Source organism: Balaenoptera musculus, chromosome 8, assembly GCF_009873245.2.
Source record: "Balaenoptera musculus isolate JJ_BM4_2016_0621 chromosome 8, mBalMus1.pri.v3, whole genome shotgun sequence".
In the NCBI taxonomy this organism is placed as follows: Eukaryota; Metazoa; Chordata; class Mammalia; order Artiodactyla; family Balaenopteridae; genus Balaenoptera; species Balaenoptera musculus.
This window is the reverse complement of record NC_045792.1, coordinates 66,092,131-66,108,745: the sequence shown is the minus strand read 5'-3', so window position 1 is coordinate 66,108,745 and position 16,615 is coordinate 66,092,131. Positions and strand designations below refer to the sequence as shown.

Genomic DNA, 16,615 nt, shown 5'->3' with positions numbered 1-16,615 from the left:
TAGGCTTCAGAAATCCCTCGAAGTTAATATGCAACAATTCTATAACTGTGCACAAGCATGCATTTTTTTGGAGAAGAGATCCACAACTTTCTATAGATTCTCAAAGGGGGTCTGTAATCCAAAGTAAGTTTAAAAGCAAAAAAAAAAATTTTTTTTAATGAAAAAAAACAAAAAACACTAAGTGGCCTTTTCCCATTGAAAGTTAGTTCACCAAGTCTGTCTCTCAGACTCTGACTCTTCCAGCCTTTTGCATTTTCAAATATAGACCATGCGCATTCCCCAATCATAAACAATCATACTTTCTACTGCCCTACCACTGAGCCGTATATATCTCTAGTACAGAATATACTTCCTTCCATGTCAATATTGTAGTTAGTTGTCTTAACTGGCTTGTTGTATCAAGCTGACTTTCAAATGTCAACTCAACGACTTATTTACTGTGGCCTTGAGCAAGTAACTTGACCTTGGTGGGCCTCAGCTTCCTCAGCTATAAAACAGGGATCGTCAGGGTAACCTACATCATTGGGTTGTTCTGAGGAGTAAACAAGACGACGCATTCTAAAGCAATGAGAAAGTGCCTAGCACGCAGTAAGTGGTCAAACAGGTCAGCTTTCTTAATTATTTTACATCTGTAGTCCCCACTCACAGTGGAAGCACAGTACAGGCCCTCACTGAATGACTCACGAGTCCATGTCTTCCCGAACCCAGTGCTCATCCATTGCCACAGAAAGCTGTTGAAAAGCGTAAGTTTCCAACTTGGTAATAATTTAACATTCTCTCTCTTATTTTTTTTTTCTCCCTTATGACCAATTCTTGAGCCATCCTAATTAGCTATTTTTTACCTGGATTGCACAAAGAGGGCTCACACCTTGTGCATAAACCTTTGTAGGTCAGACCCCCACTATGTTAAACTTCCCAGTCCAAACACTGATGACGTTGGCTTTGCTATTCTCACAGGAACCAAACTATTTCAAAATCCCCCGTTACTCATGTGTTCTGAGGATCCCAGAATTAACCCTTGGTCTGCTGCTGTGCCTATGTGGGTAGAAATCCTTCCTACGTCTTGAACTAACATTTGCCAACACACAGAGCAAAAACCAGCATTTCTTCCTTCTTAGTCTAGGAAGACCATTAAATATACAAACACACCTTTCCCTCTCTTTTTTTTTTCTGTTTTCTCCCTTCCTTTCTAGTCAGCTCCTCTCGGGGCTTGGAGGTTTACTTACTCACCTTTCTTTATTTTAAATAATAACTCACACATGCATATATTCAGCATACATCACTGGTACCTTCTCTGGCCAGCAAGACAGGGTGGGGCCCCTGCCTTACGGAGCTTCTAGCCTGTTCTAAGGGTACAGCGCTTTGTCCTTCACATTTCTAGCAAATTCACTTGAAATAATATCCCAAATCACAGGTAAGACAGAAAGAGGAAATCAAAGATGACACATGGCGTTCAGATAGAGAACTAGGAAGAACAAGTTCAGCTCAGGCCCCAAGGCTCACTCTCCCAAGGCCTGGAGATCCTACAGGGCTCAGATTCTACAGCCATTTCCACATCAGGGCTTCTGGGGCCTCCACAGAGGTAGACCACCTTCTTGGTCCCCATAGAAATGATGTGAAAGTACCCTGTCTTACAAAGGGACGACTCTGCATTGCCTTGACCAGTTCTTCAGATCAGGAAGAGCCTGGGGACCTCAGATGTCAGCCTCTTTGCCTGCACTGACTAACTGGTGCACACTTGTGCCTGCTTCTGTGCACTCCTTCTGATGTCCCCTTGTCAGTTCTGCCACCACCTCACCGAAGCGGCCCCTTCTCTCTTCTGTCTTGCACTTCTATGAAGTAAGCAAAAGAGGCAAGTCCGACTCCTGTGCTCCACTGGCTGGGAGGGCTCAGGTCAGCAATTGGGGAAGACCAGCCAGGGAGGACTGGCCCAAAGATACCTTCCTCCTCATCTTTTCTATGCCTCACAACTCAGCTCTCTAGGGCTGACCAGTAGGCCTGGCAACCCAGCAAGAAAGTGGGGGCACCCCTGGAGCTCTCCTAAGCAAGGACCCTGAAGATATCTGCTCATAAAAGGAGAAAGCAATTGTCCAGCAATTGCTCTGCCCAAGCTGCCTGTAGGATCCTAGGGCACCAGAATCTTCCAGACATCTTTCTGGCCACTACAAAGGCCAGCCTTATGATCTAGGATCATCCCCGCTGTGATATTCGAGAAGCTTTCTTCCTGCCAGCATTGGGCCAGGTGCCCTGGACATTGGTGGCCAAGAACAGGCTTCAAAAGGCTAAGTGGAAGGTGAACCTCTTCAAAGGGGTCTCAGACTTCCCAGAAAGCTCTGGCACACAGCCCTAACCTCAGGTCAGTGCTTCCTGCAAATGAACTTGTGATGGCTCCATGAGGGCAGGGACTGTCTGTCTGGCTCGCTGCTGTATCCCTGACAACCCCTAGTACGGGGCTGGAATACAGGCGGTACTCTCAATGCTGACTTGTTGAATTCACTTATAATGACCTCCAGCAAGGAAGGAATGAAAGCACAGTGGAAAGAGTCCGGGTTTGGGAGTCAGACAGAGCTGGTTTTGAAAGCATCCAGCTATACCATTTATACCGGTCATGCACAAGCCACTTTATCCCTTTTAGACTCAGCTTCCTCATCCATAAAGTGGGAATCACAATACCCACCTCAAAATGCTGTTGTGAGCATGAGACGGAAGTTTTATGCAAAGCCTTTAACCCAGCTATTGGCAGAGAGCACTTCTTTATTTTCACTTCAGAAACACTGATTAACTCTCACTGTATGCCAGACACTGTTCAAACGTGGTAGGGGGATCCCAAACCACAACAAGTTCATTTAATTCTTTTTTTGTTTTGTTTTGTTTTTTTTTTAAATATATTGGATGATGGATGATTTTTGCATTCTTTTTTTTTTTTTTTAATTCACGTTCTTTTATTTATTTATTTATTTATTTATGGCTGTGTTGGGCCTCCGTTTCTGTGCGAGGGCTTTCTCTAGTTGCGGCAAGTGGGGACCACTCTTCATCGCGGTGCGCAGGCCTCTCACCATCGCGGCCTCTCTTGTTGCGGAGCACAGGCTCCAGACGCGCAGGCTCAGTAATTGTGGCTCACGGGCCCAGTTGCTCCGTGGCATGTGGGATCTTCCCAGACCAGGGCTCGAACCTGTGTCCCCTGCATTGGCAGGCAGATTCTCAACCACTGCGCCACCAGGGAAGCCCCATTTAATTCTTAAAACAATCCTGTGAAGGAAGATCTATCTAAATCTCTCTTGCGGTTGAAGAAATGGAGGCACAGGGAGGAAAAGCAACTTGCCCGGGGTCTGATGTCTAGAAGAGGTAGGGCCAGGCTTCGTATCAATTCCAAAGCTCAGAATTTAAGGTGCTACGCTGCGTGTCTCTGAGGCAAGCAGCCAGTGAAGGCTAGCTCCGGTCCCTAACTTGGTTATGAGAGATGTTTGACCACACTGCCTGACTAGGGTTTTCAAGTGCAACAGAAAACACATCCAGACATTCCCATGATTCACTGTTTTGTTCTGTCTTGTTTTAAGCTGTGACCTGCTCCTGTGAAATTCAACGCCAGACAACTCTGCTGATCAAGAACATCTCTGCCATCTTGTCCTCCTGCTCTCTACTCCACAACTATCTACCAGAAAAAGAGACACACAGCTATGTAAAAATAAGAAAAAGAAAGGAAAAAGAAAACACAGAGAAGAGAGGGAGTGAGCTTGCAACCTCTCAAGAACAGTCAAAGAAGTCTCACCCTCCTTCTAATTATCCCTAAGAACAACTGCTTACCCATAGGGTACGGCAGGCAGAAATAATCTGTCCACGTGGAGATCAACCATATAAAGGCTCCGCCTCTCCACAGACCCAGGTAGCATAGGGAAAATTAAGCCATCTTTTCTAACGGCCCAAACCTCAACGTAAAGAGAGCTTTCCATTTTCCCCCTCTGTAAGATTGCATTTGCCCTACTGTCAACCGCGGAGGAGATTTCATTACCAAAATAAATCAGCACTGCACTTGACCTTGCTTCTCCAAAGGCTCAGGATTAGTGACATCACAATACTCTACAGATGCTCAGAAATACCGGAATAACCCCCTCAAGACAAAAACACTTGGTATTTCACTAGAAGGCATTAAATTATTTTGATTTTACTCCATGGAATCCAAAATGCTGTCAATGTTTTCATTTCCAAAATGCTTAAGAGGAAAAGCATGCTCTTAGGACCTTCAGAAACCTCGACTCCTGGTCTGGTTTGTGTCCTGATTCACGTGTGGTAAGATGGGGAACAGGCCGGAAGCCAAGGAACAGTAGCTCTGGTCCCACACTGCTCACATGACTCAATTCCGGAGTGGCTGGGGCCTCACTGTGGAGGCTCCCAAACCAACCTTCTCTCGCCCTCAAAGTTACAGGCAGGTCCCATGCAGCTCTCAGGCACCTGGGCTAGCTTCTCTGAAGGGATCCAGTCTCCATTTCCCATAGCCCTGATAACCACCATGTTTCCGTTCCAAAGCAACAGTAGAAGCAAAGCTCCTCCACGCTGGCCAAAGAGAGGGAGTTGAAGGGGATGTTTTCTCCCCAAGGCAGTGGCCTAGACATGGGGGTGGCTTCAGGGCCACTGCAGCAAATCCATCTCTTGCACCCCTAACCAGGACACATGACCTTGCAGTTGTAATTCCTAATGCTACTCGCTCAAAATGACTGCCCAATTTTAAATCAGGTTGGTCACCAACACAGTCAATAAATGTAACGTGGATTTCAGGAAAAAGAGAATCCATGCGTCAAGAACACACGCTCTCAGGAAGCACTCAGAATCTGATTACTTTCAGTATTAAAGACATGCTCCACAACTAGCGCCACATTTGTCAACAGACTGATCACACTTACTGAAGTACAAGTCACAAAATCCAGCATCATACAATATACATGCCCCAAGGACCACGGATATCATCTACTTTACCCTCATTTTGTACAGGGGAGAAAACTCAGACACAGACCAAGGGTAGGATTGTTCAAGTTCACTGTGGGTAGACGGCTCAAATCCAAAGCTTCTCACAATTCTTTTTCCTAGTCTGCTGCCTTTGACCCCCAATTACCAACAAGAGTTCTTTCACAAATTATTTTCACAAAAAAATTAGTTCAATCTACCATGGCTGCCACCTAAAAAGGAAAATCAATGGAAAAAAACAAAACAAAACTGGAGTTGAAAAGAATAACTCTGGCTTTGAATTATGTTCTTATTCCGAGCCCAAAAACCTGCTTCCTAAAGGGACAGCTCCTTTCCCAGTATTCCCAGTGAGAAATGAAAGGCAGTAGTTCTTCCCAACCAGCATGTCCAACACTAGGCCAGTATTCTAGATTAAAACAATTTCTGGGTAAACAAATGGGTGTTGGTACAAGGTAGAATGGCCCGAAGCTACCTTCACTACTCCTAGTAAAATCAGCTTCAAAGAAGGCTCAAAGATTAAAGTGCTTTTCTCTGCCTTTAAAATGGGGAAGTTGTATTTTTAGGTATGAAAACAAGACCCTGAAAGCAAATAGCCAGGCTGAGGAAGGGTAGTCCAGGAAAGATACAAGCACACAGAAAATCGAAGGCCCTGAAACTTTCTACCCACAGCAGCTGAGATGTTTCATCCCGAGTCCATTTCACCAGACACGAAGAAGCTTCTTTGGCTACAAAGGATCACATGAGAACATAAAACAAATACTGAAGGTTTACGTTCTCTTTCTCTCCTGTGTGTGTGACACTGACTGGCCGAGAGACCTCTAATGCTGCAGAAAGCAAAATTTTCCTTGTTTCCATTACATCATCCAAATTGGAGAGGGGTAGGGCAGGGTGGGGGGCACAGCTGGTGGCAGCTGCACCACCATCTGCTTTCTCCTCAGCAGTGGGTGCTAGTTTGAGCTGCAGCCTCCTACGGCTCCTGATAGAGGAGGTGCGGTATTAAAGGTACAACACCCTATTATGGAAAAGCTTTCAAATTATTTAGAAATAAATCACTCCCATGATAAGTTAACAACCTCCGGTAGGCTGCTGAGCCGGTTCTCTTTGAGTTTAAGGTTATTTGTTTGCATCTCTTTAGACTCAGCCACAGTGCAAACTGTCAACTTAACGTGCCCAATTAGACAAGCAGAATGTATGTGCAACCACCTGCCATCTGCTTCCCAAAAGGTAAGCAGGCAGAAAGTACAGGTCAGCAGCTGGAAGCCTTTACAGCAGGTGCAGGGAAGGTCCAAACCCCGTGTGCAAGCCCCAGACTAGTGGATGGGTGCTTGCTGCCACCTTTGGCATCCCCAGCCATCCGGTCAACTGGTCTCATCCTCTTGGGTGCTCTTGGAGTTTTGAATGCACTGTGAGGGGTCCCCATGTGGAAAGGGAGACTGGTCAGAGTAGCCTGGGGGTCAGTGCCTCCTCTGGCCATTCAACTGCAAATTGGCAACAAAAATGCAGCAAACTGGTGGTTCAAAGGTCTGATCAAGTCCCTGGGCATGTTTTATATGGCCTATACAGGGTTGTGTTTAAAAAAAAAAAAAAAAAAAGTGCTGGCTTTTAAACATGAGTACATTTCATATATAAACATCTATCTTGCTAGCTCTGGCAGCACGAGGCCCCATTTCTATGGAGCTCCAGTCAGTTATCTGGAGCTAAGCAGCAGCACTTCCTTTTGATGGGGTGTGCATTCAGAAGAATTAGTCCCCACGTTTGGTGTCTGCATATGCCACTGCAACTACCTCTGTTCCTATCTGGTCCTCGAGAGCTTTTGATATGAAGAAGAAGAAGAAGAGACTCCAGGGAATGATTTCCCAGTGGTCCTTTACTGACTCTCCTCTTCAGTTGAGATTCAGTCCCTTGGATGGCCAACTAAAATTGTACAAAGATCATTCAACCCAATACAAGGAACGGATCTCAGTAGAAGGCTAGCTACGTTGACCCCTTACCACAAAAGCAGGTTGCAGCATTTCAAAGGAGCATTTCAAATCACTTACCATACATCTTGCCTTCATCTGATAAGATGATTTTCCTCCTCCCACATGGTGGATAGATAGCCAAGGCTTCCTGAAAGCTCTGCTCAATATCGGGGCTCCAGACCCCTTCTGCATCATTGTCAATGGGCTTATCTGCAGAGTCACTCATCCTTTCCATGTTTTCGGCAGGGCTCTCACTGCCGCTCCAGCTGCTGGGCTCAATTTTGGCGGTTGGATTTTCCAAGCCGAAGCCTGGAGTCTTTTCAAGAAAATAAACCTAAGAGAGAAATCAAAAGATAGTATGGTAAGGACACGGTAACCATCAACATACTGCTCTTGCTGGTTCTACTGCATACTTTTCAGTCACCAGCTTTGCTTGGAGAGTAACTCTTAGGAGAGAATATGGAATTTTGAGATCCAAGTGTCTTTTGTTCCTATGTATCACGTTAGGAACAGAAATAAAACAGCAGGCAGAAGCTGGATAATCTTCACAGATGACAGGAAATTTTCATCTGAGAATAGTACTCACTCTGAATTGCAAGTTCACAATGAATCATGCAAAATTTGCTAAGTACCTACTATCTACCAGGAGCACTTTGCTCGATGATAATCAAATCTCCAGAGCAGAACAAGTTGTTTAAAAGAAAATAAAGTAAAACAAAAGGCGTCTACCTCACTGTGGCAATTAGCACGATAACTCTAAAATGTCAAACCATCCCAGAATTTGTCACTGGGATCGCCAAGATGCAAGATGGCGGCAGAATGGCAGACAGAAGGAGGGAGATTATTTTATCACAAATACTCATTCTACAAACAGCAATGCCAGCAGACCTGGACCTGCTATTCTATAACATTTATCCGCAGGGCTTTTTACACTGTACGAGTCAGGTCACTTTGCCACTCTCAGCTTCTAGATTGTAACCCTGAAGCTGGAACCAAGTTGTCCCCAATTCCTGCCTTCCCTGCAACAACTACAAGTGGCCAGCACATCTGCAGAAATGTTTCACACCCACATGAGGCACTTCATCTGGTAGCCTCCTTGGAATTCCTGATCACAGGAAAACTGCGGGGGAGGCTTTCGTTTATTTTTCTGTAGCACTGAAGATTACAGAACCAAAAGAAATCTTTCTCAAAGATTTATCCCCCTTAAATTATGCATGTAACCTATGGTCATAAAGGGATAAGCATTCCAAACAAATGTCAAACTGGCACAAACACCAATGTGAAAATGATCTAATCCAGTACCCCTTGCTGTCTGCACACTAACATATCAATATGCTTTTGTTGAAAAGGCATCAGATCATTCATTCAAAGCCTTCCCCAAAAAGGGGATAAGAATTTCTCCTGGGGATTGATCGGAAGAGGGGAGGCGCAGGGCCTGAGTAGGGAGAGCTTAGTGTGACCACCATTCCACCCCCTTCCGCCGCCTCAAGTCCATGCAACATTACAACAGAGGCGGCCAGGAGGGAAGCAGATGCGGGCAGCCCTACTAGGTACCAGGCACTGCTCTGTATCCCAGGGCAGTCACCTCTGAGAGCCAGCACCTCTGAGAGCCAGCCCTTTCCTTCTCTCTCCCAACTGAACCCCTTTCCCCTGCCTTCCCCCACTGTGTATACCTAAAGATCCCAGGTGCAGAAAGTCTGAGGCACAGGAACATTACACAATAAATGGTATAACCAACGGGTGCTTTTGGCTTCGTATCCTGACAGCTTTTTAGATTTGGCAGCACCTGGATAAAGGAAACCCTCAGGTTATCTGCCTTTGAACGCTGCCACTGATCCATCTTTCAAAGAACTTGTCAGCAAAATATTTACTACTTCTTACCAACACATGTACACTGACACAGGACTTTAAAAACTGCCAAATGTTAAAGATATAAATTATGCCACAAGAAAGGGTTTTGTGACTGACCCCCAGATGAACTCTACAATGCCTGCAGTGTGGGCCTTTGAATTCTCAAATTATTACATTTTTTTCTTGGTTGGGATCTAAGAGTCTTATAAAATCCAAGCTGAACTGCACGCTACCCTAGAGTCTAGCTCCAAAGAGGTTTATTAGAGAAATTATAAGAATACGTGTGAACTCTTTGAGTAGTGACTAGCCCGTTCACCTTCTCCCTCTCCACCTTACCCCAAAACTAAACAAAACAAAACAAACAAAACTAGACACATACAGAAACACAGGCCAATTTCGCAGCTCCAGGCAGCTCACAGCAGTAAGACTTCACTCCAGAGAGCCACATTTTAAGATTAAACTGTGTCCAGCGCTCAACCACTATGGTAGAGGGATGGAATCCAGGGGACCAGGGGAACTTTGACTAAAAAGAACATTACCATATAACTGAAAGCCTCAGAGTCTCCAGACCAAAACACAACACCCCTAATTCAATAGCTGAGGTCCCCTCTGACACATGTCATTAACTGGTCATTCAGTCTATGCATGAACATCACCAATAACAACAACAAAGAACCCACTACCTTCCCAGTATCACCTTCTTTGTACTAACATGTTGAAATTCTTCCATCTATTAGGCTAAAACCCATCTCCTGGTTAACTTCTAACCATTCAGCCTTGAGGTCTATCCATGCCTTGGGGAAGCAAATCTCCCCCAAGACACCCATTTAGGTATGACCAGAGCAGCCCCCAGTCTCCTGACCGTGTTCCAGACTAGACACAATTCACATCATCCCTCTTGCCCAGCCCAGTTTGTCCACAACCTTCAATAAATGACACTCAGAGGTGGACTTAGGATCCATAAAACTTCTAAGCTCCCACCCTCCAAGTGCTGTTCCTGAATCCCGACTCTTGATCAATTGGGTTAGGAGCTAAAATCAGGAATTTATATCTATTCTATTAAATTCCATTATTTTTAGCCTTAGCCAGTGGCTCAAAACTGGTAAGATCTTTCTGAATCATAACTGCCAAGCTTAATGTCCTCAGACACCAAACAACTTCTGAAGGTGTTACACCACAGGGAGGGTGTTAGACCTGTTTTGTAGAAGTTCCAAAGAAGATTATGGCTCAACATAAGGAAAAATTTCCTGTTAGTTCAACAAGTGGTAGATGGCCTTATAAGACAGGCAGCAGAGTATTACAGACAACCCCTTCAAGTTACCTCTAAAGCTAAGGGTCACAACTCCTTGGTTGCTGGGGAATTCAATATTAACTAACATCAACTGATCCATCATCCACTTAGGAAGCACAGGCGCTGCTCTAAATGCTCACATGTTTTTATTCATTTATTGCAAAGGGAAGAAGAACTCCATGTCCAGGCTCTTGCATTGGGTGAATTGGAGCTCAGCAGGATGGCATTACCTACTCTGGACAAGGGCCAGGACACAGCCCCAGAAGCTACCAGATACATAATCCACAGACTTCTACAGGCCCTTGGTTTTACAACCCAATTGTAAGATGAGGCCCTGTATGGGCAGAGTTTCCAATCACAAGACTAGGAGTGGCTGAGAAAAGCTCCCCGTACTGGATACCAAATTCCATCCCTCAGTTCCCTTCCAGCCCAGCTCAAAATCCGCCTCATCCTGGAAACCGTCCTTGTATCTAGTGGCTCTGAGAGAATCAGCCACACATTAGGAGCATCCTAAAAACGTGTGGAATTAGTTAACTACCACCCATTCTACCTGGCTTCTGAATGTACAATAACAAGCACCTGCTTATTATCAACAATAAGATCTAATCAAGTGATATACGCATAGAGTATCTGAGCCTGCAGAGTTGATGTCCTCACCTCCTCATACATCCTTTGAGCAAGGGAGCCAACTTTCACTTACTTCAGTAAATGAAGAACGTAGTATTGTGGGGCAAGGGGGGGTGGTAGGGGTGGGGGGGCGGGTATGGTATTAAGATTCAAACTGATCTGGATTCCAAACCTGTCTCACCCATTAGCCACGCAGCCCAGACTAAATTAGGTAATCTCTAGAGGCTCAGGTTTTAATTTATAAAATGAAAATAATAAATTAAATGCAATCCCAGTGCAGAAAAATCATTAAGTAGTGGAGGGACTCTACCCCATGGAGTTTCCATAAAGATTTAGTGAGATAATGAATGAAGGTGCTCTATCATCTGAAAAACCATGAACAGATGACATTTTCAAGTCCATCATCTCTAGACAGTGGTATGGACCTTGTGATGACCAAACGCCTACTGATAATGGGATGGTAAAGAAATGAAGGAGCTTCCCTAATGGTTCCCCTTGGGAAATAAGTTTAAAGGATCCTCTTCCTTAAGGTCTTCAGATGTCTAAATGGAAAATTTAAATTGGTAACAAACACCTGCACTTATAATGCACACGATCAATAGTTTTCATATTCTTCTGGGAAGTTTCGTTGAAGGGAATAACCCTAAATCTAAATGAATGCCTAAAACAAAAGAGAGAAGGGAAAATGTTGTTGGTTGAAAATGTACTATATATCATGTAGCCCCCCTGTGCCTCAGTTTCCATCATTAACACTTTTCTAAAACCTCCTTTTTTCCTGAAACTCTTCCCAGCCACACTGGAATAAACTCCAAAAAGAAATGTTACCAGTGACCCAAACATTCCTGCTAATAGCCAACTCCCTAAATGAATCATTCTTTCAGGATTACCCATTTACATTTCAAGACAGGTAACATGAGCACACTGGAATGACATCTTATATGATGAACATTATACATATATGTATGTGTGTGTGTGTGTGTGCATATATATACACACACACACACACACATACATATATACAGTATTCAACCAGCACATATTTTGATTTAAAAGTCTAGGGGAAGAAGGAGGTTAGATGGTCAATGCAGGTGCTTCTGACACCAACTCTATCCAAGGGACGTATGCACAAGGGGTAAGACACAGGACACAGGAAGCGCTGCTCCCTTCATCTTAATTCCTGTGGGTCTCTCACAATGTAAGCATCTCACCCACTTAGTGGTGATTTAAGAGCTCTTAAATAAAAGGATTAGTTTTAACTAACCCTCATGATTAGGGAAATGTCACTGAACGTGAGGATCTAAAAAAAAAATCCATAAAGCTTATTTTAGCCAATATCTTCATACGCTGTGAGGAAACGAGAAAAGAGGCGGACTGGAAGTTAGGACTCTGCCTCTACCCGAGTAACCCTGGACCACACAGTATCCGCCATGTGCCTCAGTTGCCACCGTTAACACTGAAGGAAACCAACTTCATCATTCATCGCCTGTGTTTCCAAAGACTACCTATAAGAGAACTTAGACTAAGTTGGTTTGTTATCACTCCCTCCATCCACATCCCAATGTCCTCGAGGGCAAGGACTACTACAGTCACCATAGGTATCCCCTGTGCTAGCACAGTACTTGGCATAATAAATATTCAAAGAAAGAAAAAATGAACCAACAACCAAATGATGTGAACTGAACATTCTTTGATAACAAGATGACTGAACTTATCACCCAAGCTTTCCATGAGAAGGGTCAGAGTTTCAGCTCCTTTCCCATTCCTCACCCTGACTCTGGCCAAGGTTCTAATGAATAATAAGAGCCCCAAAGGAAATCAGCAAATCAGGAAGATGTTAAGAGGACAGACTTATGCCAAGCACAGTTTGGATAACCAAGAGTTAGCTGTCTGATTCAACTTCTTATTAATCACGATTACAGACAACCAAGAGCCCTTTGTGTTAAAGGGACAAATATGGTTTGGGTCTTCTAGGACAGGGGTCCCTAACCCCCAGGCCGCATACCAGGACCAGTCCACAGCCTGTTAGGAACCGGGCCGCACAGCAGGAGGTGAGCAGCAGGCGAGAGAACAAAGCTTCATCTGCCGCTCCCCATCGCTCACATTACCGCCTGAACCATCACCGCCCCACACCCCGCCCCACACCCCGGTCCGTGGAAAAACTGTCTTCTGCGAAACCAGTCCCTGATGCCGAAAAGGTTGGGGACTGCTGACCTACAGGATCGTATTTAATAACTGCACTGCCCGCACTGGGTATTATTCCTACCTTATGAGGTCCAGAGGCCTAAATAAGTTGGCCGAAGTCATATATGCTTAATAGTCGTTGCTCCAGATAGAATGCACATTCCATGGGAATACCGGACTCAAACTACATCCTCACTAGACAGCGAGCTGGAGGCTGGATTCCAAAGGGAGAGAATGTAGGCAGTGCTGAATTCTCAGCTCTGTCCACAACTGACACCATGCAGCACAGTCTAATTAATTCCTAATGAATAGTTATGATACTGACTCACCTCCCTGGGTACTTGGGAGGAATGTCAGACACTAATGACGGTTCATCGCTTTTGCATATGTAAATGGGGAGAGCTGTTATTTTCGTACCATTTCAGACACTAGCCAAACTTGCTAACAAGTGGCCTGAGAAATACAGGTGAGGATCGGCAGCCCGGTTTTGAAGGCAGTCTCCAGAGAGATGGAACGTCTGCCGTGTAGTCAGTATCAGCCAGGGAGCCTTAGTGTCATACACTCCAATTGCCAATAGGTTCCCTCTAATTTCAGCAGGAAGGAGCAGATAATTACTCCTTCTCATTTTCGAAAATCACTTCTATATCAACAGGATCCATCAACAAGCCAATACCTCTTCACCAAGACCCCGATGCTGAGCACCCCATCAGAGGTCTTAGCATTACCCTCCTGGGATTCCCTGATTAATTCTCCACTCCATCAGCTCCAAGTACTTGCCCAGGTGACAGCTCGAGAAAGGCTTTGACTGATTTCATGCTATGCGGTTCTGTATTACCAGCCTTTGAGGGAATCACCTTCCCCATCCCCTTAATGAACGTGTTAGCCATTAAGAACAGAAATTCCTGTCTCTTCCTTCCCTCTTCACCACCACCAGGCAAGCTTAATCACTGCTCTCCTTCATCAGTGGGCTCCTTCAGAAAGACAAGGCCATACACTCAGGTCCAGGCAATCTATGCCATCTGACCATTCCAAGAGAAGACTTGCTATCAAGACAGTGCACCTGTAAGGGGAGCATGAGCTGGATGACATGACCTGTAGCCCAAGTCATGGATCCCTGGAAGGCGGGTTGTTTAACCTTGGGAAACACGTTTCAAAGCCAGAAACAGAAGCTTCTTTAATGCTCTAAGAGGGAAAAAAGAAAAAAATGCCACAAGAGTTAGCAGTAAGTAGCATTTCAAAAGGAAAATTCCTAAGCCCTTTCCCAGGAATAAGAGTCAAAGAAAACCCCCCAAACTAACTCCTCCATTCCAAAAGGTCTGTAGAGTGAACACACATTTCAAGTAGACTCACCAATCCTAATGCTTAAACAAAGAAAACAAATACCAGGAAAAGAATACTCCTTAGTCACTAAGTCATGGGTAATGTTACTTTCTTAGTTGGTGAGATTCACCATCAGACTATCATGATGCCTCAGCATTTTAAATGAGTACAAATTAAAAATCAAAAGTAGACAGTTCATATTTTATTTTACTTTTTAAAAAATTTATTTATTTTTGGCTGTCTTCGTTGCTGCGCGCAGGCTCTCCCCAGTTGCGGCAAGCGGGGCCCACTCTTCGTTGCAGTGCGCGGGCTTCTCATTGCGGTGGCTTCTCTTGTTGCGGAGTACGGGCTCTAGGCGCGCGGGCTTCAGTAGTTGTGGCACTCAGGCGCATAGCTGTGGCTCATGGGCTCTAGAGCGCAGGCTCAGTAGTTGTGGCACACGGGCTTAGCTGCTCCGCGGCATGTGGGATCCTCCCGGACCAGGGCTTGAACCCATGTCCCCTGCACTGGCAGGCAGATTCCTAACCACTGCGCCACCAGGGAAGCTCCAGTTTTACTTACTTTTCTTATTTTTTATTTTTGGCCACGCCGTGCGGCACGTGGGATCTTAGTTCCCCGACCAGGGATCAAAGCTGTGCCCCCTAGAGTAGAAGCGCGGAGTCTTAACTACTGGACCACCAGGGACATCCTGACAGTTCATATTTTAAAAGCTACCAACACATCAGATAAACACATATGCTGCGTTTGGTCAGACCCTAAAACAAGCATTTCAAAAGAGTCCATCTCAGCCCCAGGCCAGAAGGAATGCCAAACAAATGGGCCTCATGCAATCAAGGTGCTGTTCCCTAGGTGGCAAGTCTGTAGGTCATGCCTAGGGCGTCATCCTTCTTACAAAAGCTGGTGGAGACTCACTCAAAGTTACACAGCTCATTGCCGGCCAACTTAATGATATGTTGGCTCTGGACTGACTCCAAGTCCCAGCAGCTGACCTGTCCGGATGCAGCTCCTTTGGCTGATGTGGAATCCAAATTCTGCTGCATTAGGAGTGGCCTTCTCCACTCTACACAGAGAAACGGTCCTGGCCTGCCTTCTCCAGTTTCTATGATTTAGGATGCTTCTCCCATTCTGGCCATGCCTCCATCTACCCTGGATTATTACACAGCATGCTGGGGGAAAGCAGCAACAGGTAAATCCAGAGCTGACTTCTGCTTGGGTCATAAGCCAATCGACAAGGAAAACTGGAACAAGATGGCATTTGAAAGTGCTGAACTGTGAGGTCCACGCTCTGCTCAGGGTCTTCAACTGGGTACAGTGGCATTCAAATGCTCTCTAAAGACCCAGTGGATCCATGTGACTATCATCAACACCGCATCAGAGAATCCAAAATTTAGGCTCCAACATGCCCAGAAGGAAAAAACTCCTCTTTCCTGCCAACTTAGGGTAACCAAGAACACAATGCACGACGACAAATTTTGTTCCTTTCCATCCTCTCAACCATCAAAAATCATATGTTTACATTTTTGTGTGAGTGTTGGTCTGGCCCATCTTACTTTAAATACCCATTTCTAATGCATCTGATCATAGAGATACTGATCCCATATCATACATGAGTATTTTCTGAGTCCCAACACATGATCATAAAACTCCTTGGGAGCAGAAACAGAGCTTGTGTGACCTCTAGGACCAAGGGCAGTGGCATGTAGCATTAGGACACTGGATAAAAGAGGGACAGACAGAACAGCAGGTAGAACTATCTGTTCCAGTCCCGGAGTGATTCCACAGTTATCTTAGAGAAAGTGTATTCCAGGGGCTCTGGATAAACTGCTTTTATTGAATTATGCTTTTACGTGATACCATCAGCATACCCAGAAACATCCCCTGAATTAGTCACTGGATGTACTCCAAGAAGTTGAGTATGTCCTTCATCACATTACACAGATTGCTCTTTACAAAGGTCCCAATGGAAAGTTCGATAACCAACAAAACACCACGTGTTTTTCACCTCGTGTTCACCCGACTAGCCTTCCTCACTCGCTGCCAAAGAGCACTATAAGCCCCACTGGCAGGCCCCTCAGAGAAAGCATGGTGGTTATATGGTCGGCAAGTTTGGTTTCATTCCCAAACCCACTTTAGGTCCCTACCTCAATCCTCTTCTTTTTCTTCCTTCTTTCCCTGCTTTTTAATTTGTGCTCTTTTACAGCCTTGCAAGCTGCCTTAAATTCATTCTGAAACAGGACAGGGCAGAATCACGAAGGGGAAATGATTTCTGTTTTCTTTTTATTATCTGTTTCAATTCAATATGATAAAAGATTTATTGAAACCCCCCACCCCATGTCTCCCCACCCATGTGCCAGGCACTAGAGAGAGGAAATAAACATGCTCCCCTCCCTGCCCTCAAGGAGCACCCTTCCAGCAGGGAGACAGA

At 45.0% G+C, this 16,615-nt stretch overlaps 1 protein-coding gene across 12 annotated transcripts in view; it reads right to left on the bottom strand.

The window, feature by feature from the left end:
- The window catches only part of TEAD1 (TEA domain transcription factor 1), a 264,671-nt gene that overhangs the window by 172,595 nt on the left and 75,461 nt on the right, over positions 1-16,615 (bottom strand). For 11 of the 12 annotated variants that reach the window (XM_036862669.1, XM_036862668.1, XM_036862667.1 and 8 more), the window contains one exon: positions 6,999-7,254. In XM_036862669.1, the coding sequence (XP_036718564.1) occupies positions 6,999-7,155 (157 nt within the window). In that variant the 5' untranslated portion in view covers positions 7,156-7,254. Of the gene's footprint in view, positions 1-6,998; positions 7,255-16,331; positions 16,352-16,615 lie in introns of those variants that run through there. The other variant, XM_036862670.1, reaches the window with a different exon arrangement.